The sequence below is a fragment of the Emydura macquarii genome, unplaced genomic scaffold (assembly GCF_026122565.2).
Source record: "Emydura macquarii macquarii isolate MOO-44397 ecotype Brisbane River unplaced genomic scaffold, CSIRO-AGI_Emac_v2 contig_3220, whole genome shotgun sequence".
Taxonomy (NCBI): Eukaryota; Metazoa; Chordata; order Testudines; family Chelidae; genus Emydura; species Emydura macquarii.
Window position 1 is genome coordinate 8,983,408 of NW_027133357.1, and position 23,064 is coordinate 9,006,471.

Here is a 23,064-nt window from a genome sequence, read left to right on the forward strand (position 1 = left end):
CAGACTCTTTAGTACTAGTAGTGTAAAAAGCAATTACCCACAAAATTTTCACATTCCAGATTGCCAGCACATCAAGCTGCAGACAGGAGAAAAAAAATAAGCTTTGGACTTGTGAACTAACTAAATTTTATGTTAAGCTGAGAGGTGAAATACGATACCCTACACTGTTTATTTTTATTCATCTGCACCATAAGACAGATCTTAGAGCTACTTGAGAGATTAAAATAGCTTTTCAGAAAAAGATCACCATTTGTTTTAAGAATATGTGGAAAGAATAGCTTTTGGACATTGTTAATCACTAGTAACTTATCAAAACATATTTCCAAGGATTTCAGCAAGCTGAGAGGGACCTGGTACATTGCCTAGAATAATAATTTTCTGTTCAAAACATTGTTATGGAAACAAGTACTGGGAGTTTGGCAATCTTGATACAAGAGAGACCCAGAGGAGCTGTAGGTTCGGACTAAGGTGCATTGAATGTGGTGTGAGGTGGAGAACAAGTGGAGTGCTACCCACAGAGTAATGCCTAACCCTAGCATTTCTAGTAAGTCCTCACATTTGTTGCCCCTGACTTGCAATTGAAAATTGAGACAAAAATTTCAAAAAAAGTTACCATCTCCTGAATACTGCCACTAGAATCCCCATGGAAAGGTCCATTTTTCAAAAGCACCAAGCCCCCTGACAGTTACAATGGCACAGTCTGTTACTAGGAATGGTCAGCCAATTGAGCAGTGCAACTGTCTGAATGTCCATCAGGGCTTTATAAGAAGGTTCCATTGTCTGCGGATGGCAGAGCCTGGTGGGGAAAGCACTAACTGCACAGAATATTAGCTCCAGGCAGGCCATGTTTACTAAGAATGGATGTATCAAGAATAGAACTGACCACAAAATGGCAATGAAGTGCAGACTTAAAACTCCTGTACACACCGACCTGCCCCATCTCTCTCACCCTGCCTTCCAGTCTCCGCTTACTTAAAAGTGCGCAAAGCAGGTTAAAATGGTTATTACACCCAATGCAGCTGTAATAGCAGCAATACTAATCTGCACGGTTAAAAAAATCTGCTTACCAAGACCCATTACATACCAACAGATTATGCTCCCAACAAGAATATCAGTGAGGTAACTGGTAACATAAGACATCTTGAAACAGTTTTACTTGTATTTTGACCCCCCTTCCCTGCTTTACAGGCTTGTCCTCTTCCAGACAAAAAAAATAAATGTTTCTTCAGCTCGTTCCTACCCTTGAGTTTTGTGTTTCCCTCATAACTAATTTGGAATGAGTTTTATTACTCTTTGCATGAAGTAGTCAGGGCTAACTTACCTCTTTGTATTATTTTTGCACTCTCCCCTATAGTTATTTGAAGCCCTCAATAACAAAGGCATCTGAATCAGTGATAATACTTCAGATAATTTACTAATGAGCATAAACCCAACAACTTTTTTCAGCTACTTCTCACAGCAATTTATCTACACCTACTATCTTTAGCATCCTAGTCTGCTTCTTCTCCAACACAATTATAGCCTTCCTATGCTACATTGACTAAATTGTGCACTATAAAGATGGGAAGCTCTTGATTTCATTGACATAAGTAAAGCTTCTTTTGACAGAATAGTGGAAGTCCCAGCTCTGATGCATGATTTATACAGTAACTGCATCATCTGGTTTTGTATATTTTATTCTACTGCTAGCAGTGATGTCTGTTGCCCTTTTAAGAAAGCTGCAATTGTAAAATCAGTTATGATTTTTGCACTGCAACCTTCATGAACACTTGCCTAAAAAGCATATTGTACATTTGAATGCATTTCATCTTGGTACTCTATGCCTCCAAAAAACAAATTTTAAGAACACTGTCAATTGACTCCCATTTTCTGTGTAACTAAAAATATTATTCCTTGAACTATAAGGAATGTCTAATTATGAACACAGATTTGCATAAAATGAATACACAATCTTCTTGGCCTGGAAAAGAAGTCAGTGATACAGGCTGGCTAAAGTACCATGGATTTAGGTCTCCATTGCACATAGCCACCCTCCAGATCTGTTTGCCTTCTGTTGTGTAGCAAACACATTTGTGCTCTTTTACAGTTGGTGAAATATACAGAAATAAAAAAATTTATACAGTGATGCCAGAAAGCAACACATGGAAAACATAAGTAATTCTCTCTAATTTAAAGTAGCATTAGATGTTTAGCTCATGAAACAAGACAAGTCTCAAGTAATAAACTCCATGTCAGGGGAAGAACAAGTTTTTTTTTTTTTTTTTTTTTTAAGATCAAAATACTTTATCATTTTTTATTCACTTCACTATTAACACACAAAAGCTACTTAACAGCATAACACTACATATCTTGACTGGGGAAGTAAACAAACAAGTGTACTATATCCAGTGCCAACTGCAAAGGGAATTCCAGCAGATAAAATGTATTATCCAAATTGAAATCTGACCAGGTTAAATCTCTACGGTTACAAAAAGGGAAACAACCTTGACTGCATATAACCTGGACCCTAAACTTTGTATTTTGACAGATAGACATTTCAGCTACAGAGCATCTCTCACCACCACATACATACTGATTCAGAGGGAAAAGTGCCAGCTTCTGAATCACCAATGCCATCCTTGCATCACTTTGTTTTCCCTAAGATCTCTCCAAACTCTGATCCAGCCCCTAACAGCCTAGTTTAAGAAACAGCAGCATTAAACAGCTGACATATCACATAAAACAAGCTTGTTAAAAGAAAACAAAGCACTGTATTTCTCCTTTACAACAACTTCACATCAAAATTCTATCAATATTTTAGTTTTTACTGGACCACAGTTACTGTCTGAAACAAGGGTACAAGTTACATATAGATGTTTAGCAGTCTCTGATTTGCAGTTCCATCCCACATCTCATGTAAGATCCTTCAAAGGCAAACAACTTGGCACTATCTTGCAAATATCTTTATTTCAATTTACAGATTAGTTCTGAATAGTTTTATTATATACAGAAATATAACTTTAGATATAAAAATCCCAAAAAATTGGATACAATCAAATCAATTAAAATCTGTATAAAGCCAATTTAGAAGGTTGTGAGGCTTCTAACTTTGCCTCTCTAAAATTATATAAAAATAAAATCTAATTGGTTACAGTTTTGATTTAAAGTTTATAATTAACAGATGATCTTTTAAATTTTCACCTATCAAGTGAAGCACTTATATACTTACAAATAACAGCCTTCCACATCCTTCATTACCATTATCTATTGTAGGGAAAAGACAACTAAAATTGGTCTGCTTTTGTGTAAGGGATTTTATCTTTTTGGATCTCTACAAGTGAGAGTTTAGCACCAGAATCCTCCTCTTTCCACTTGATACTTTGAAGGGGACAACAATTTAATTTGAAAAAGTGCATACCCATGCGAAAACATGTTTAGTTCTACAAAGATGTGTGGGAAAAGCTTAAGATGCTGTCAGGATAAAAATTAAGAAGATTCCTTATGTATTAAAAACAAATTAAAATTAAAACTGATAGAATTTTAGTGTAATGTAATTGTACTTGATTAGGGACAATGAAAACAGACTAGTCCGCTTCACTTTTTAGCTCCTGTCTAGTTTTTTCACTATTGAGTCAATATTGTATTTCTATAATGCTGTCCTTCACATGATCTCAAAACATTTACAAATACTAATGAATTAAAACCTCACAATTCTTGTGAGGTAGGTAAGCACTCTCAATTTTACAGGGAAACCAACGGAGAAACAAACTGACTGGCAGAGCTGGGAAAAGAACTGGATCTCATATGCTTTAATCACAAGACCATCCTTCCCCTCACCATCACATTGTTTGGCTTGCAAGCACTGTAGAGAATTAAAAAAAAAAGAGTAGCCACCATTTGAGGTTGTTTTTTTTTTTAAATCATGGAAGAAGTTCTAGTAGCTTTGTGTTTTGTAAGTTTTTACATAACCCAATGCTGGGTTCAAATTTGACCTGAGAGCATTTGTTTAACTGCTAGAAGCTGAAATGCCATTCAAATTCTACCAAAAAAATAAAAGGATTCAAAAGGATTTCACTAGTACACACTAATTCAAGCCAATTTGTAGGAAAAGACAATCCAATCCAATAAATGTTAGCTCAATAGGGATTAGGAAAAAAACAAAACAAGGTTAGTGTTTGATTTTCATATAGCCAATTTTACAGCTGTTCAAGTTGAATCAGACAAGCTCCACAATAAAAGTAGACCTTTAATTTTACATGAAGACAGTATATCTTAATTACTGTCCTTTTGAGCGATATTCAACTTCATTTAAATAAAGATTTCTCTGTACTACAAAGACAGATGTATTTGAGGCAACAGATTTATAATAGTCAGGAGGCATTTATGAAATTGCAGATCAAGAAAATTACAATAGAAAGTTACCTATAAGAGACAAGACAGATTACATGATGAGACTGTAAACCTCGAAGGCCTTGTGAAATCCACAAGGTCATGATGAAATGAATGCCAATCACCTAAGCTAAAGTCTTTATGTATTAGCTTGTACACAGCTTTCCGTTGCAACAATTAGAGTTACACATCACTCAGACTACAAGTTTTGCTGATCCAGCTGTATAGCAACTGTACATCGAAGCAGAATAAACTAAAAGAACCACATACCAGTTACTGTGGTAGTCTGTTTTATGCAAAGACTTTTTTTTTAATAATCTGGTATTTGAAGTTTGGTCTACACACAGCAACCTCCTTGGATTGGGAGTTCAATACACTTCAGCTTTGCCAGCAAATTCAGATATTACTACAAGTTTAAGACAGTAAATAGCTACTGGTTGAAACTGTAAACTTAGAATGCAACTAAAGAATGCATTTTTCTTCAACTGGAGACATCTCAACTGTCAGCTTCCATGTATGTAATGTTAAAGTGAAAGTGCTGAGGCATAGTGGTATTAATACTGCTTTTCTGTAAAGAAAGTACATACTGGGGTGTAGCTTTAGAGCTTGATGAGTTGGTTACAGGTACAAAATACACTCAAGTGCCACAAGCTATCACAGGGAAAACTGAAGCATAACCAGCAGTTGTTTGTCCATGATGCAAGTCTAGGCTGTCATCTTCAACATCAGTACATGTACTACAGATAGCATATACTGATCAGGGTAACACAACTTTCCAGGATTATGAAAGAACATGGGCCTAGTGCACAACTAGCTTTGATAAGTACCAGGCAAGGATTTTACACTTAGAAAATGCAAGAACAAAGGCACTGGTAGTTTTTTCAGCTCTCCTGAAATCCAATGTTTTAGTTCAAAATATTTAAATACATACATTATAGAAGGTGTTATGTAACAAAGAAATAACTTTATAAGGAAAACTAAATTCTTGAGGGGAAAGATACAGCACTGTTAACTGTAATACAATTAGCAAGCAAAATACCAAATTTGTTTTACAGGAGTTGGAAAAAAGACAACTGAACTGCTGCAACTACCTATACAAACTTTAAATCAGAACTGTAATCATTGGGTTATGAACCCTATAAATATTTTTGACTCTTGTTTTTTAAAAAGTGCAAAATTCAAACTTAATAGTCACCCTTCTGCTACCTATGGCAGACAAAGGCATTTATGTACTGGATTTTACCTAAACAGTTAAGATAAAAACTGCTTTGAGAACAGTACAATTACACCACCCTTATTATTCAAGTGAACAAGAGATTTTTTTGTTTCCATGCCAAATCTGGACACAATTAGGTATATTTATTGGTTGAAGATTAAATCTGGAAGCAGATTAAAGTTATGCCTAGCTCCCTATTATAGAACTATATAGGCAGCAGCCACTTTTGATTTTAAGAGGAAGAAACATGTCAAGATGTTCCTGAGTGTGTTTATTATTGAACAGTAAGATAACAGGGCTAGCAAATCTTTAGGGTGCTAGAAAACATCAAGCATTTTGCACCATGTTTCCTGGAGTCTATTAAATATCCTCTGTCTATGTTCTATTGTTAAGCAGTATCCAATAGCCTCTTCCGTTTCTTGAATTCGTTTCTGGAACCTACATCCATCCCGTGCAAGTTCTTCCCAGGGTCCTTTCCGATCTTCCTCGCTGCTCACGTAATACTCAGTAACTTCCTCAAGGAATGTTACCTATAAGAGACAAAATATTTATTAAAGCACTGGACAATCATTTACACAAAGTGATCTTAATTAGTATTTGCAGTTACTGTTTACATAAAATATTTTGCCATGACAGCTCTTAAATTAAGAACTGTTCCAAAAAACCAAATGAAAACATAATTCAATGTGAAATGGCTTGTGCAGCATGCATCTTTGTGCTAATGTTTGACTACGACAACACAAGGCTGTAACATGTCTGTTTTTAAATGGATGTATTCTAGTTTATCTTTAAACATATAAAAAGAAGAGAACTTAGTTCTTGATGTTTACTTAAGTTGCACATTATTCTGAATAGACTATGGGTACTGAAGTGTAAACAAGAATCCCTACATCAGTGTGGGGAAGAGGATGTCCTACAGTTTTTTAAATTGAATGAAGTGGCATTCATGGCTGACAACGCAAATCAATTATTTAGGACTTAGAGTAAATTCCGCATGTATATTTAAATATCATGTACAGAGATATGAAACTACAGCAATGGTATTTTCAAATATATCACAACCCTAAGCTTCATTCTGCAGCAAATAAACAGATCTCAAAAGGTTCAAGCAAACCTCTGACAAAAACTAAACACAGGCAGTATCCCTTCCAGTACTGGTTATGTGACATTTTCATTATACTTAAGATTCAAACAAAATGTTTGGAATCACAATACTAGTACATCACCTAGCCTACTGCTATTTTAAGGATTTAACTGTATTATCCTTCTGATCTTATGTTATTAATAGGCTAAAGTTTAAGTCATACTGTACTTTAAACGACATACAGGATCTAATTATGTACTTCTTGGTTTTGCAAGGATCAGTCTTTCAGATGCAATTTAAAACTGAAGCCCTGACTACTTGTCATTAAAGATCCTATAGCAATGGTCTTAACAGGAGTGTTAATTCCAGTTTCTTGAGAACACTTTTGGCCCCGGTCTACACTATAGACTTATGTCGGTATAACTACGTCCCTTGGGTTTGGAAAATCCATACTCCCTACTCTCAGTGTAGACAGTACTATGTTGATGAGAAAGCTCTCTCCTCTCAGGTATATGGAGTACCTATGCCAATGGGACAACCTCCCATTGGCATAAATAGCATCTTCACTAGGCATTGCAGCTGTGCCATTGAAGCACTGTAAGTGTAGACAAGCCCTTATATTTTGCAAAACAGTCTCATGAGAAGCTGTTCTTTGCATCTCTTCTCCAACTGACTGCCAGAGCTACTAAGGGATCCTTCAGGAAGAAAAGAGCTTCCATAACTTAACCAAAAGGCACAACCTTTGGTGCCAACTTCTAGACAAAAGGCATTTCCAGTGCAAATGAATGCTGTATTCAGATAAAACCAAAAGAGTGGTGGCAATGTGGCAATTGTTAGAATTTCCATAACATTTTATAGGGGAAGTTCAACTTAAACTGTATACATTTGCTTTAAAAAAAAAAAAAAAGCTAGCCACTCAGCCAAGAAGAACTTTATTTAAAACCTCAGTCATCTATCTTTTTGCCAACTGCAGGTTAGAGAAATGTAAATACAGAAAACTGCTTAAAATAATTTTTTGCACCTCTTAAAATTATATACTTTGTACCAGGAACAGTCATTAGTGGCAGCCACCAGCATAGCTACACTAGGGAGTTATACCAATGCAAACAGGTAAAGAGGCTATATGCACTAGAGAAGCTTACCCTGCTCGAAACAGGAGTAAATCACACTTGTGCAGGCTGCAACTTATCCAGTCTACACTAAGCATTTACTCTGGTACAGCCACTCCAGTGGTGCAAAAGGTTGAAATCAACAGTGTTCACAAGCCTTAGTTCTAACACTCCCTCAAGACTACTCTATCGAAAACTTCCAGGAGGTTCAATTACCCCAGCCACCCACCCCATACCCGTGATGCACTTAGAAGCTTTATCTTACTGCCAGTGCTCAATGTAGTGACCAACTGGGCTATTTGTCAAAAGGATCACACAAGGACTGATCCAAAAGTGTCATCATAGTATTAAAACTAGTCCAGAAACTCAGTTTTAGCTTTAATTTACCACAGGAAGTCAGGGCCTTAATATTAATTCAACATAGTGTGTTAACAGATACCTTGTTCCCCTATAAATTGAAAAGAGGTCTTCAAGCTTTTAAAACTTTAAAATACAACATTGTGCTCTTGGTCATTCATCTTAGCAAGACTATATTGTGCAAATCACATTGAATAATTCAACAGGAAAACGAACACAATCTTTTAAAACCCTTTGTCACTTTTAAGCAATCTTTGTGTAATAGATCAATCCTACCTAATTAAATATCTGCTTTCAAATAAACTGGATAGTTACATCAGCCTGCCCTTTGTGGCCTAATTTCATCCCTTTTACATCAGTCTACAACAACCTCTTGGGTACAATTAATCAGGTTTGTAATATCAAGCTAGATATTGCATACAGATCATTGTTCATTCACAGTGGTACTAGGAAGAATTACACAAAGGGCTTGAAAATTGTTTGGAAATTACTTTATATAAATTACCACTGCAAACAAGTGAAATACATAAGGTGGTCCTAAAAATTCAAGTTTCATGCAGGCCAATAAATTTTTTTAAAAAGCCCACATCTGACATGCTGCAAGATCCTGAAGATAAAAAAGTATATGAACCTTGCTATGAATGCAGCAAGTGGCTATTCAGAATGTCTATACCAAGCCATAAAAATAAAGTATAATCCAAGACCAGAAAATAACTCTTTGGAGTTATTTCATACATAACTACACTAGAGTTAAACTTAAAAGTTGCTATTGTACAAAAACATTCCAGCTGCAATTTCTACTAGCCACTTTGTATGCATATATGTGCTATGTAGTATACATGCATGCTTTTTAAACTCCACAGGTGGCGGATTCTGATCTTTGTCTGACACACTGTCCCTTATAAAGCGTAATCTACACTTTCAGCACTACATGAAGTGCTCTTCACACAAAATGGTTGCTTCTAAAATGAAAGTCACTTTCTAGTATCTTTTTTCAGTCTCTCATGCCCTCACTGTTTCCACAAAACGGATAAAAGCTATTCAGAGTTAAATTTGCATTTCAAGTTTTTAATCTTAATTTGCTGCTGCAACTCAGCTAAATATTTATAAATGTAGCTACATGTAAAATCAAAGAGTTTAAAATGATAAAGTGGGATTTTACAGTGAAATCCTACTATAGACCTAATGACGTACACATATGAACCTCCCTGAAGGCACTTGGGGTACCTCTACTCAGCAGTTAAACACCAGTGGCTGGCCCAGTTCAGCTGACTCAGGCTCATGCCGCAGGACTGTAAAATTGTTGTGTAAGTGTTCAGACAGACTGGAGACAGAATTTCAGAACCCCAAGATGGCAGAGGTCCCAAACCCCAGGCTCCAGCCTGAGCCTGAAAGTCTACATGGCAATGAGTCCCATAAGCCAGAGTCACCTGACTGGGGCCAGTTACAGCCCTGCCTTGGGTCTTTTATTCCAGTGTAGATATACCATTAGAGGCTCTTTCAAATTCACCTTTGATCTATGGCTCAGAAAGTGTGAAGGTTGATCTAGGCAGCTCTAGTCTTAAAAAAATAGGACTCAATCTGATTAGACAGCAGTTAGGTCCTATAGGTCCTGAACATCTTTAAAAATGTGCTAGTAGGGGATAAAGACTGAGCTACTTTCTGCTAAATAACTGAAAGGTTAAATTTCCATGATCATATAAAGCAATGGTTCACAACTTATTTATCATTGTGAGGCACATATGCAGCAATGTGTGTGTTAGGTGGGCCACATCCACACAATATATATACTGCCTGTATGGCCCTGAGCATGTCATATGGGCTGCAGCTGTGTGCTGATTGGGCCGCAAGCAGCCTGCAGGTTGAGAACCACTGACGTAAAAGCTAACTTTGAGCCTAAAAGCATAGGTATATAGAACAGCCCTCTCTGATACAGTCCATCCCAATAACAGGAAGGGATTGAGTCAATAGCATCCACAGAAAACTACCAATCTCAGGCTCTCACCTCCCAGCAGGGTGGATAAAAATCAATTTAAAAAAAAAAAAAAATTTAAAAAAAATCTGATTTTTTTTGCTTTTTTTAAAATCATCAATACTAAATTGCTTATTTAAAAGTGAATGGATCAAGCACTAACTCCACCTCATTTTTTTGTGAACATTCTCGACCCCAGATATAAAGGTAGATGCCGGACATCTCAAAAATCACTTCTCAGTTATGCCAGTCATAATAAATTTAAGAGCTGGAGCCGGAACCATTTAAACAGTACATATTTACTGATAATGTTTTGAACAAAGTCACTCCCCTGAATTGGTGGAAATCATTAGCCAAGCACCTTGAAACAGAGTTCCTTCAGCTGCTAAGCCAACTTTTCACAGCAGTACCTTCCCTCTGCAGACAGAGAGAATATTTTCATCATTTGGTATTATTCACTCAGAGCTAAGAAATCAACTGGGAGTTGAAAAAGCAGGAAACATTATATTTCTGTTTCAGTCTATTAATAAAAATGACAGTGGGAATGGGGAAGATGAGAGCTAGTTGTAGAAGTTTTAAGGACAGCGTATGTTTAGTGTTGTGATGACTTAACTGTTATAGTTCATAAAATTTGAAAAATAAAAAAAAAAAGCTTAAGGACACCCATCAGCCAGCAACTCAGGAGACTGCTGAAACTGCAAATGTGAAACATTTATGTAACATTTAAAATAAAATATAAGTGCTATTGTGTTTGTGTGTGTGATTTAGTTCTTACCATTCCTAATGTACTGCTGCAGCTTGACAAGGGTAATGAGTATTATGTACTATTTCCTAAAGTAATAAAAAACAAGTTATCTAAAAAATGACACAAAGTATACACTCCTAGATGTTGTAAAATGCTGTATTGAGTTGTAAACTAACATGCACCACTGTTTAAGAAATATGTGAAGTAGTATCAGTGGGAAACTTCATTTAAATCAATTATTTTCTCTTGGTGATTTAAATCGCCTTGATTTAACTCAATCCACCTTGCCTCCCAGCAAGTTTGCTGTTGCAAAAATTCTGCTATTCTTGGGTTTCTCTCCCCCAACAATAGAAATATAATTTCTAAAACAAATATTTAAAGTAGAGATGTTAAAAATAAACTAAAATAAACCAGACAGTCAAGCAGTAGCACTTGATGCTAGGTGTGTCAGGAAGTACAGAATGCCACTCCCTTACCTAGCAAAAGTTAAAAACATTACCATTATAAGATAGGGAGGGAGAGAAGATTGGAGATGTAGTTCTTGCTTGTCAAACCTCAGAAGGGTACCCCAAAGGGAAATGTTGTCCTTTTTTCTATAAGGAAAAGGATGGCAAACTACTGAAAATCATAACGTTAGCAAATCTTGTCCAGCAGAAAAGGTATTTGGAATGGCAGGTGAAAGATGTGGAAAGTAGCCTATTCAGAGAGCTGCAGGACCCTATTCACAGAAACCCCAAGCCAGGCCCTTAAAATAATCACTAAATGGCTATACACTATGACACTACAAAAATAGATTTTACTTGTTCCAACTATTTTGATAAGCTGTTACCCCACAGTATGTTGAAACTCATTCCTGCAAACCCTTAGTCATGTAAGGGTTTGCACAATTAGATACTGTCTTACAGTATGCTCAAAAGGACTCAACTTACAGTAGACTAAAATAAATGGTTAGCTTTTTAGACAGCTATTTAACTAAATTGTGGTATACAAGATACATCATTCCAGCAAGCCAACTCTTCAGAGATTTGATAGCAAAACCAAAGTGAATACACACACAGATCTCCATTACTTATCTATTTGTATTTAGAACTATAGTGTTAAAATATTAACCAATTCCTTGGATTACTATAACAGAATAGTTAAATTGAATAAGAATAGTTTCCATTGCCATTTAAACTCAATAAAAGTGTTACAACGCACTTTTAAGAGATTCAGATGGTTTTGAAACTTTCTGTAAGAATTAAGTCTTGACTTCTGTTACCAAGTGTTAAGATCCTATAGTACTGAAGAGTTTCCTTCTGCTGCATTACAAGTGCAATTAAAGTGACTATATGTTATTATGCAAACTGGTTTATAGTTACTTGGCTACAATCTGAAAAGATATCATTTCTGGGTAAGTTATAACATGCAAATATGGGCCTGACAAATACAAATATTTGTATGTTTCCTTAACAAAATATTATTGTAAGTTTAAAAACAAAGAATCCTTACTAAATCCTTAACTGCTTCCAGATGCTGTCAAACAAAAAAAATATAGTACACAATACATAAAGGCAGGGAAACCCTGCTTTAATATGAAAGGTAAATTCTAGAACTCAGGATTACAGAAACAAAACTTCGTTAAATCACATCATACCAACCCATGATTGTTCACCATTATATCAAAAATGTGATGTACACTCAAATGTTAAATTAACAATTAGCTTCTAAGCTTGTTGGGGGAGGGACCATCTCTTGCTATGGGTAAAAGTCATGCCACCATGGACTTCAAAGGGCCAGTATTTCTCCTTATGTGTTCACATAGTGTCCTAGACAATGGAGCCCTGATCCTGAGTGAGGTCCCTAAGCACTATCACAATACCAGTACATTATAAGCACATGAACTAATAGAAATATACCTTTTTTCTCTTTGTATTTTTATGTTTCTCTCCAGAAAGCATGCCATGCTGCACGATGTCTTTGACCCCACAATTATGGTTCTCCAGCAGCTGCACCTGACATGCGAATAAGAGATTGCACTGAGAGCTGACCAAACCCAGCCCTGATGCTCCTTTTAAGTCATGCTTCCCTTTCTTTTCTGCAGTTTGAAATGGTGCCTTGAAATTGAAAGTATTATAGGGATCATCTGAGTTACAGAATGAGTTCCAAAGTTTCAAGTTATCTTCCTCATCTGCACTATCACACTCCCATTCGTCATCTTCTCCACAACTGAGGGCAGGAGAGCCAGGAAGGCTTTCGGCCCATGAAGAATCCTCCTCTACATCTGACTCACCAGACAGAACGGTCTCTGAATTATTAACAGCAGTCTGTATGGCAGCTGTAAAGTTCTGAGGGTTGTAAGGATCCAAACTGCAGAAAGAGTTCCAGAGGTACAGGCTCTCACCATCCTGGCTAGAAGAGTCTGAATCTGAGAGGGGCCCCTCGCTATCAAACCCATCATCATCATCCCCATCCCAGTCTTCCTCACCCTCTGAGCTTTCCTCTTCACTAGAAGCACCTCTGATAATGTAGTCTATCAGTTTGTTAGCACAGGCAGGCCTGGATGACACTGGCAAGTCTTGCTCTAGATCAGAATCCTCATCCTCTTCCTGGAGGGTCTCTCCCTCAGTTGCCCCCTTCTCGGGACTCCACACTTCCTGTTCCGGGGGTCTCTCTCCCCCCTCCCTCACTATGCTGTGCTCAGGCAGCTCCTCAGGGCTTCTCAACTCCGAGGCATCACCGGGCTGCTTTCCATCCTCCTGGCTGTTGCCCCTGTGCTGCTGTTGCTCCTCCTCCAGGCTGTGGTAGCCGTGGTCAGGCTCAGGCACGGTCAGGCCCTTGCTTGCCAGCTGCCGCTGCTGCTGGAGAAACTCCAAGCGCTTGTTGCGGAGGTGCTGGATTTCCGGCAGCCCCTCCCGTGACGGGGGTCCCCGCCAGCCACCGCCGGGGAGCTCAGCGCTCAGGGGCTGTGGCAGGTGGCTCTTGTCGGTGCAGAAGACTTGGCCGTAGCCGGACCCCAGACTGCCGCTGGGGCCCAGCATATAAGAAACCAAATCCACGTGCCGGGCGCTGAGGGGGGCCAGGTCTGTCCGCACCAGCGCAGCTCCCCACAGCGGCTGGGTGGGCTCCAGGCTATTCTTCCGCCCCCGGTCCGGGGCGCCGTCCGGCCAGCGCAGCTCCCCCTCGGCCCAGCTCAGCGAGGCGGTGGATTCGGACAGCAGCAGCAGGGGTCCAGCCTGGGCTCCCCCGGCGGGGAGCTCCTCCGCCGCGGGGCACAGGGCGCTGCTCAGCCCCTGGCCGGGCAGCAGCCGCTGGAGAAGGCCGGGCAGCGGGGAAAGCAGCTGCGAGACAAGCCGCAGCCAGGAGAAAGGAGCGTTCAGCTGGGGCTGGGCCGCGACTGCAGGAGCCGGGGTGCAGGGGCCGAGCTTGAGCCAGGCGAGCCCCAACCAGGAGCCCGCCTGGCCGAGCCCGGAGCCCGCCGGCTCCCGCGTTCTCGGCTCCATAAGAGCGGCTCGAGGGCTCCTCAGCGCTCCCCGCGGCCCGGCCTCTTCTCCGGCGCCGCGATCCAGCGGCTGACTGCGGAAGCTCGGGATCTTCTAGCGGCGCAGCGGCCTCCTCTCGGGCAGGGCTCCATCACGCAGCGGGCCTCCCAGTCGCCTCAGACCGGCGACAGCACCATAGAGTCCAGGGCGGCTCGGCCAGCCGCTCTACCCGAAGCGGCGAGAAGAACAAAATGGCGACGGCGAGGCCGCGAGAGCGACGGTTAAACCGCCCCTCCCGGCGCGAGACCCACACTGCGCTGCGCGTGATACGAAGCGCGCGCCCGCGGCCAACTCCCACTGACCTGACAGGTTACTGACTCAGCGGGAGGAGTGGGCGGGGCCGTCCCCCGACGTCCGGGTAACTGCGTCATTCGCCCCAGCCTGTGATTGGTTTCCCGGTAGATTACAACACCCGCCCACCCCAGCAGCTGCCAGCTCGAGGCACCGCCCGCGGCTGCTAGAGGATTGCATCAGCCATAGGAGGGGGAGGGGGGAAAGAAGGGGAGTGCGCATGCGCTATCCAGCCGCCGCTCGTCACCTGTTGCACGGCAGCGCCCCCTCTGGCCACCCTTTTAGAACTGCACCCCTCATCACTCCCTAGATTTCCTCTCTCTATTGTGCCCGTGGGCGGGTGGTCTGCAAATGCCAGCTCTCATGTGCCATAGGGGACATTAGTTAGCTGCTGCTCCCTGAGCAGGGGCGTGTACCTGGCCTGTTCAGCCCCTCTCCCTAACACCTGCCATTTCTGTGGCAAGATGGAGACCCTGGCGCATGTCTACCTTGATGCACCAGGATGCAGCCCCTTCTCCCTCCTGCAGAACCCTTTCCTCAGGGCTTAGCAGCTCACCTCTCCCTGCACCACCTGGTCTATGCACAGCCTAGCCAGGGCCCCACAAAGCCACACAACCTCCTCCTGGCGATGGCTAGCGTGGCCGTTTATTATCCCGGGAGGAGGATGCTGGACAGGAAGGTGCTCTGTGACCAGGGAGGCCTATTTCCACTCTTCCCTTGGCTCAAGCGTCCAGGCGGAGTTCCTCTGGGCCGTGTCCGCTAGCTCCCTAGACACCTGGGAGGAGCAGTGGGCACTGTCCAGGGCTCTCTGCTTGCTGTCCCCTTCTGGCTCCCCTGATTTGCGTGAGCTCTGGGCTCAGTAGCTTCTCCCCTTAGGCTGGGGAAGAGCCTTCAGATGTGGGCAGGCAGAATAGGTGTAGCTCCAGGCTGCGGCTCTCCCGGGCTCCACAGAACACCCTTGCTGCCCTGAGGCACTGCCATGGGCAATGCACTGACCACTGCTTCCCTCCCCCTCGCAGCCCAGCTTGGCTTCTAGGCAGGTCTGTGTCCCACTGGGCTGGGGTTCCCTGTGCTTCTGGGAAGCCCCCTGAAAAAGCAGGGCCTGTCACTCCACATCCCATCCCCAACTGCAGGCTCCAACAGCAGGTGCTAGGGTCACTTCTCCTGCAGCCTGAAGTGGGGGCTGCGGGTAGCTGCAGATCTAGGCAGGGTCTTCCTATATGCACCTCCTATATTCCCCAGATTTCCAGGGCCCTTGCTATCCTGAGGTTCTTCCCTGACCTCCATGCTGCCAGCTACCCCATTGGCTTACCCCTGTACTGCAGGGGCTTCTCCACCAGTTACCGTGGGAGGACATGCTCATTTTAGTCTGGAATAGTAGCAGAGTTAGATTTCATACTTCATCCATTTCCCCACCTCTGCCACCCTGCTAGATGTCTGGCAAAGCCCCAGCTGCAGTAGGGATCAGCTAGTATGTTACAGCAGCTCTGCCTTAGAGGATACGGGCACAGCATTGGCTGTGGGGCAAAACATTGATAAGAGGTGGTGGATACCTTTCCTACATTTAACAGCATCCTGGCTTTCATGGAGGGGCAGCTACACATTCTGGAAAACATTGCTCTAGTGCAGAAAAGACTGGTAAACAGAGAATCTGGAGGAAAAGACTCAGCCCTACTCCCCTGTTTGATTGCAATGGGGTCAAAGCTACACTGTGCCCTGCAGTACATTCCGGACTCTCGATTTAGATGTTTGTCTCCTACTTCCTGGGTGAGTTTGTCCCACAGCCAGTCAGGCCATTATTTCTAACAATCATCTTAATTTTTCCTTTTAATTTTATCCCACTTCTAGTTACGCACCCTTCTACTGTCCTGGCCACTTCATTTGTATCTTAGTGTCTGCAGCTTCTCCTAAACTTATCAGAACCTCCCACTTAAACCCACGTGCTGCAGTTTGGCCTGGCTGTATTAATTTAGTCCTTTTAATTTTAAATCTATTGATTCCTTTATTTGTGGACATGGATAAAAGGCACAGAGCAACTATGAAACGAAACAGAAAATGTTGGGAAAAAGCATCATGTGACCTACGGCAAGTACTGTTATCAGCTGGTACAGGGTGAAGCTGCTCTGCAAACAGTGATAAAAGGCTGGTAACCATATTATCAAAGGGCACATTCACCAAGGCCATGGGGATGAGTGACCAAGTTGTCAGAGGTCCATGCCACTCAGTCCCCCTTTTGGGACATAGCTGCTTAAAGGTAAAAGTGGAGAAATCTGGGAAAGGAGCAGATAACTTCACTGCAGCTCATTTATTTGGTCTACCGTAGGCATACTAAGACTGGAATAGGCTGTCTGATGCAAACCAGGTAATATTGTATACAAAGGATAAACTGATCAATGAGTCAGCAGGAGACTTGGTTCCAACAGGCAGAAATTGCAGATGTAAAAGGGTAAATGTTTAATAGAAAGAAAGACAGTGACATTCAGAAAAGTCTCTGAGCTTGAAGAAGAAATGGGAAGTTTGGAACTGCCTAGGTTCATGGACATCTTTTTCACATGAAAAGATACGGAGTAGAAACTGCAAATGATAATCAGAGACTTAAGGATGAATGTGGATTAATAATAATAGTAATAACGTCCTGCTGTTATCTACCATGTTTTAGCAGTAGATCTCAAAGTGTTTTACAAAGGACATCAATATTATTATTCCCATTTTACACATGGGGAATCTGAGGCATGCAGCAGTTAAGTGATGTGCCTAGGGACCCTCAGCTGGCTAGCTCTCCCTAGCCCCAAGACCACTAGTTAGAACAGGAAACCAGAGATTAGGAGCATTGGGTTCTATTCACCACCACTGTATGTTCTTGCACAATCCACTAAGGTTCAATATCAGTATCAATAAAGCCTGCTAATTTTAGGTGGTCAAATGATTTTCGGAGGTACCAAACGTGTGCAGCTCCCACTGACTTTAGCTGAAAATCAGGCTGAAGATGTCTCACTTTAAGCACCTAGAAATTAAAAGTACCAAACTGAGTGACTACTTTTGAAAATGTAGGCCTTAAACTCTGCACCTCAGTTTCCCTGTTTATAAACCAAAGGATGATATTTACTGAAGGCTTACAAAGTAGCTGTAGTTCCATGGGTGAAAGGTGCTGCAAGTTAGTTATTTTTAGCTCTTCCTCTTAAACTTCTGGTGCATTTTCGAGGACAGCAAGTTGTCACAACTGCAACTGAACGTTAGGTACCTTTGCTAGTGGAGAGACTTCCCTGCTACTCTTATGGAAAGAATAGTCTCTTTGTTCATCCTCATGTAACATAGGCAGTAAAATATATATTAATATATTTTTCTCCTACAAAAGTCATACTCACTGGGATGACATGTTTAATTTTTGTTAGTGAGCAAACCAAATAACCAGTCAGTTATATTGAAAGGTCCAACACTCACGGACACGAAAAGTACAGGGGGACAGGAAAAAGCCAATTAGTTTCCTTATTACCAAATACTAGGGTGACCATCCAGAGCATTAATAATCCTCGTGTCAGCTGTAGTGGAGGGAGCTGTTAATGTTGAGCAGTGTGTTCATTAACATTGTAACTGGTAATTAAGAAAGTCCACCCTTCAAAATATTCATTTACCAAGGGTGAGGCATTCAAGTCACACAAAAGCCAGCATTTAGCAATACATGAGCCAGAGAACATCATTAACCAAGTTTTTTAGCTGGGCAGGGAGAAAAGGAGACCCAATGAAAGAACACAATGTTAGCATAATAGTTTATTTGCTCAGCTTCTTTCAGATCCTTGCATGAAAGTTTCATATTCCACAGTGTTGTGCTCTGCCAGTAGCACTCTCTGCTCAAGCACTGAAATAACCCGACCAGGCCTTAGACTCAGCCTGAGGTGCAGGATTCATTTAAACCTGTTTTTTTCCAGACTGGATTTTTCCAGAGTAGACTATCAGACAAATGAAGGTTTAGGAGGATGAATAGTTGGTGTGGAAGTAGGGCTTCAGGCCTTGAACTTCTCACTTTCCTCAAAGGATTAAAGCGGTTAGAGTATCTTGCAGTTCAGACTCCTGCAAGCCCAATCTAAGGAACAACCATCCTCACCTCCAGCCTTTGTAAAGCAGCTACATTACAGCCTGGACTGGTGTCATAGTAAGAGCTAAAGGTTCCTTTGCATTCCAGGCATACCAGTCATGTGCCAGGCGTTTATGGGAACATGCTGTAACTAGAACTGATGCAGCACCTTGGCAGTTTTAATTACAGGCGGTAGTTTAAGAACTACAAATGTTTGTAATGTGGACCTTGTGCTGCTATAGCAACAACATCGTATAATAAAACCCGAAGAGTAAGCAGTGATCTCTGTGCTGGCTTTTCCATGCTCCACCCAGCACCCTGCATAGGGAATGTATACTGCACGCTAACTACCAGCTGTAGATGAGAGCTTTTTACTCTTCTTTTCTCTGCTCCATGCCCTAGGTTAGGGTTTTCATTTTCTCTCCTTTAATATGGTTTCTTCAGACACCTTTTTACATTTTGATTTAGCTGGTGAGGACTGGTTTGACAGCTAAGAGGACTGGAGTCCTCTCTTTTTAATTGAACAAACAGCCACAGGGCAAGATTCCCTCCCCAAGCCTCATCAGTGTGCCTCAATTCTGATGTAGAGTGATGGCAAGGGGATTTCACTATCCAGGACCTAACCAGGCCTTGGCCTTTCTGCTGAGATTGCAAGCAAGAGGGCCAACAGCAATGCTGGTTTTGCAATGGGGGAACATCTCCCTCCTAGAGAGAGTATGTAGCCATCAGTCCGTATCTAGTTTCACTCACCACTGACCTGGTCGGGAGTTGATGTCATAGAAGTAAAAGGCTCCATATCTCATTCCCAGTCTCAAGTGTGTCCCAGAAACACAGAGGTCTATGGTGTCTACCTGCAGTTAGCTAGGCTGGTGCAGCACAACCACTTTCACAGAGTAGCAACCGCCCTGGTTTGATTCTGGCATGCCGAGATTTCAGCCCAACCGGCAGGGCCATTCTTGTGACACTGGCTCAGGGGATTCAGGACACCACACGTTCTTTCATTGCATTTCCTTTGATTTTAATGCCACTGTTTTACAACTGAGGGAGATACAGGTCTCTGAAAGGTGCCTCTTGAGCAGCCCTAAGGGCAGCCTGACACAGCTGGTGAGCAAAAGAGTTGACTGCAGGAAACAGGCAACCTGGCTAAGTTCGAGGACCTCTCCTTAATGCACCTCTGCCAAACCCACCTGGGAGATGCCACCCTCAGATACACCTGCAACTAGTGGATAGCATGGCATGGAGGGGAAAATCCTTTCCTCACCCACAGCTTATTTAAACCCATTCTCCTACTAGATACGATATTTAAAACTTTTAATATAAAGTTCATATTCTCGATCCTGAGAAACGTTTAGTCTGTTTACCGAGTTCTCACTGTAAACAAAGCACCATGGATGCCTGGGAGAGGGGTGGGAGGAGGGAAGAGGGGACAAGGGAGGAAGATTGCTTCTTGGGGTGGGGGGTACCTGATCTCTTGAACTCTGCACTTTATGGCAACACCACCATCCTGCCTGCACTGTGGACGGAGCCCTCTAGCCTGCTTTCCCCTCTGTGACACCAAGTGGAAACGGGCATCCTTTCAAATCATTTTTAAAATGGGAACCAACGGTTTAAAAACCAAAAGAGATTAAGAAGTGGGTATTTTCTTCCCCCTCTACACAGACACATGCAATTTGAATGTAACAAAACAAACAAAAGATCGTATCTTCCGCAAACGTTTCTCTCCCCTGAAAGGCTGACAAGAGGAAAAGCATAGCCCCTCCGCTTATTACATGAGCACTGGTGGCTCCTTCTCCCCCACGTACCCTACCCGGTGTGCCAGTAGAAATGGCCTCGGTGCTCAATTCCAGCGTCATTTTAGCTGGTCAGTCAGCAAGCCCCGCCCCTCCCTGCCCAAAGGGGCAGAATGGCATTGCACAAGCCCCACCCCATTTGGTACAATGGGGTTGCAGCTCCAACTCACCAGCTCCTTCATGTGGAATCTCAAGCAAGGAGCAATTTCCAGAAGACACCTGAAAGAGGGATAAGATCATCTCCCGCTTCCAAGATGTGACTGCCTCTACTCCTAAGGCTTATCCCATCCCGGCCCCTCGCATAGTCTTTGCTGCTGCTTCTCTCTTGGACCAATTCAATCCAGTGAGCAGGGGAGAAAGAAAAACATGGCCAGTGAAGTATGGTAAAAGTTGTGCTCCTGAATACCCAGCACCACCACAAGGCCAGAGTCAAGGGCCTGGGGGAGGGGAGAGTGGGATCCATGTGAATACTGTTGGAGTTTTCTCAAGGGGAAGGGGAGAGACTCGACCCTGACGGTCATTCCCCAGGAGCACAGGTCACAGACTTGCATGCCTTCTGGCAGGAATCCAGAACAGAAGACTCTCCACGTGTAGAAAATTATACAGCTCTCCTTTGGAAGCAAATTCTCTGAGATGGACAGAGGAGGTAGCTTGGATCCTAGCACCCCACCTCCTAACCCAGAGACAAAGAGGGCTTATCCGCTGCTTGTGGCCCGTAAGTTCCCCCCCTCCCAGAAATTCCAATGGATAGATACATTCTTTTACAACAAACTCCCTAGGGAAAGTCCAATAAGAACCTTATTGACGATGTATCCCACCTCCCTCCCGACCCGCAGGTCTCTTCTCATCAAGGCCTTATGTCCCATCTGGACACAAACTACTTTTCATTATTTTTTAAAAATAAAAATCTCAAAGAAAAAAAAAAAGTGTTCCCGATATCCCGCCCCTCCTCACTGTTGCTCCCTTGACACAAGGTAAACTTTAAAAAAAAAATTTTAAAAAATCTACTGCAGCCTTTTCAAGTCACAATAGGATTTCCTATTATGACGCTGAGTTCCCAGTCTCTACAAGGAAAAAAACAAAAAAAAGGACCACCATCTGCAGAGAGAGCGTGTCTCTAGCTCCCACTTGCAGAAAAACAAAATCCATCAGGATCCAGGATAGAACTCCTGGGACTCGCACCCATTCCCATGGACTAGCGCTAGCGCTGCGAGGCCAGCGTGGTTCCAAAGACACTGCTGCCACTTTCGCTCTCCTCACATGGTCCCTTGGCTCCTGGAGCCCAGCTCAAACCAGCCCATCTTCTCTCGGGTCAGGTCCAGGTCCCGGAGTTTAATGCAGACCTCCCCGAGAAGGATGTTCTCCCAGAAGCCCTCTTCGCTCAGGACGCTCAGGCGCAGCTCCCGCTGCTGAAGGTCTCCTTTGGGAATCCCATCGTAGACCAGCTGCAAGACATAGAACGAGGAAGGCCCTTACTGGTGAGAACATGGTGACTTGGCAGCCTGGAGAAGGAAGCTCCCTGTTATGGAACTGAGGCTTCCCTACTGCTGCCCCATCCATGTGCCTCAATCCTGCTCTGAGGGGAGGACAGCTACAAAGGAGAGCATAACTCAGTCTCCGTGATCCCATTCTCTGCTGAGAGGGCCAGATAGGAGATGGGCCCTTTTCCCTGGAAACTGGTCTGAAACACCAGCTCATCTGACAAGTTGCTGAACCATCCTGTGACAGCAGCGATGTTTGGTCTCGCCTGACCCAAGCCATCCAGCCTGTGCCCTAGTCGTGACGGGCTCTGGATTCCACCCCCCATCTTGGAAAGATGCTAAAGATTCACTGAGCTGGCCCAAGATCGAACCAAGCCCCGTCACAGTGGAATGCTCTTTCCGCCAGCCCGATAGGCTTCAGGTCAGCCCTGCCGCCCAGTCCCCTGCTATAGCCACTGGACCACTCAAGCCCTTACTAAGCCTATCAGGTCAAAGGCCACCACTACACCTACACCACTATGTCCAGCCTGGGGGTTAAAGGGGATTTGACAGTACCATTTCATTGTAAGTAGGGTTGCAGGTTTTCCGAGCCACTTTGGTTTTTCTCTTGGTGGTTTTCTGGGGGTCGGGCAAGAGATAGATCTTGACGTAAGGGTCGGGGTCATTCCCATCCTGGAGAGGCTGCTACAAGAGGGAGAGACCAAACAAACCCCACTCATTTACACGGCACCCGGACACAGAGACAAAGCCTGCACATTGGCCACAGCGGCTGCTGGGATACAAGGGCACCTACCAGGCCTCGGATGTGCATCACCATGATGAAAAGCTTGTTGTTCTTGTAGGAGATGGAGAGCTTCACCTCCCCTCCCACCTTCCCGATGGGCCGAGACCACGTGGCATCTGGAAAAAGGCAAAGGAGAGAGATGGCAAGCAGTAGCCTCCCAGCACGCACAGGGGGTGAGCTACAGGGGCCAGCATAGCTCAGAGACCAAGTATAAAAGAACTTCAGTGGAATTCCCCAGAGAGGCTATTTTTCCCTTGTGTAACCACTACTTCGA

At 42.9% G+C, this 23,064-nt stretch overlaps 2 protein-coding genes across 2 annotated transcripts in view; both read right to left on the reverse strand.

The window, feature by feature from the left end:
• Positions 1-4,207: 4,207 nt before the first annotated feature.
• On the reverse strand, positions 4,208-14,556 carry PPP1R15B (protein phosphatase 1 regulatory subunit 15B). The gene is made up of 2 exons (XM_067531533.1): positions 12,750-14,556; positions 4,208-6,114 (listed from the first exon to the last, which is right to left on the reverse strand). Exons 1-2 carry the CDS (start codon positions 14,331-14,333, stop codon positions 5,902-5,904), a joined length of 1,797 nt encoding a protein of 598 aa, XP_067387634.1. The 5' UTR covers positions 14,334-14,556; the 3' UTR covers positions 4,208-5,901.
• Positions 14,557-18,714: 4,158 nt separating this feature from the next.
• PIK3C2B (phosphatidylinositol-4-phosphate 3-kinase catalytic subunit type 2 beta) overlaps positions 18,715-23,064 on the reverse strand; it is a 69,077-nt gene continuing 64,727 nt past the window's right edge. Inside the window, exons 31-33 of the mRNA XM_067531869.1 lie at positions 22,800-22,906; positions 22,562-22,690; positions 18,715-21,970 (exon numbers count right to left, since the gene is read on the reverse strand). Of these exons, the coding sequence (XP_067387970.1) occupies positions 21,782-21,970; positions 22,562-22,690; positions 22,800-22,906 (425 nt within the window). The 3' untranslated portion in view covers positions 18,715-21,781. The remainder of the gene's footprint in view (positions 21,971-22,561; positions 22,691-22,799; positions 22,907-23,064) is intronic.

Bases quoted from the DNA above. Each gene is read 5' to 3' on its own strand.
- PPP1R15B (XM_067531533.1), bottom strand. From the start codon at position 14,333: ATGGAGCCGAGAACGCGGGAGCCGGCGGGCTCCGGGCTCGGCCAGGCG. The intron at 6,115-12,749 runs GTATATTTCTAT...TGTCTCTTATAG, and splicing joins AAAATACAAAGAGAAAAAAG to GTAACATTCCTTGAGGAAGT.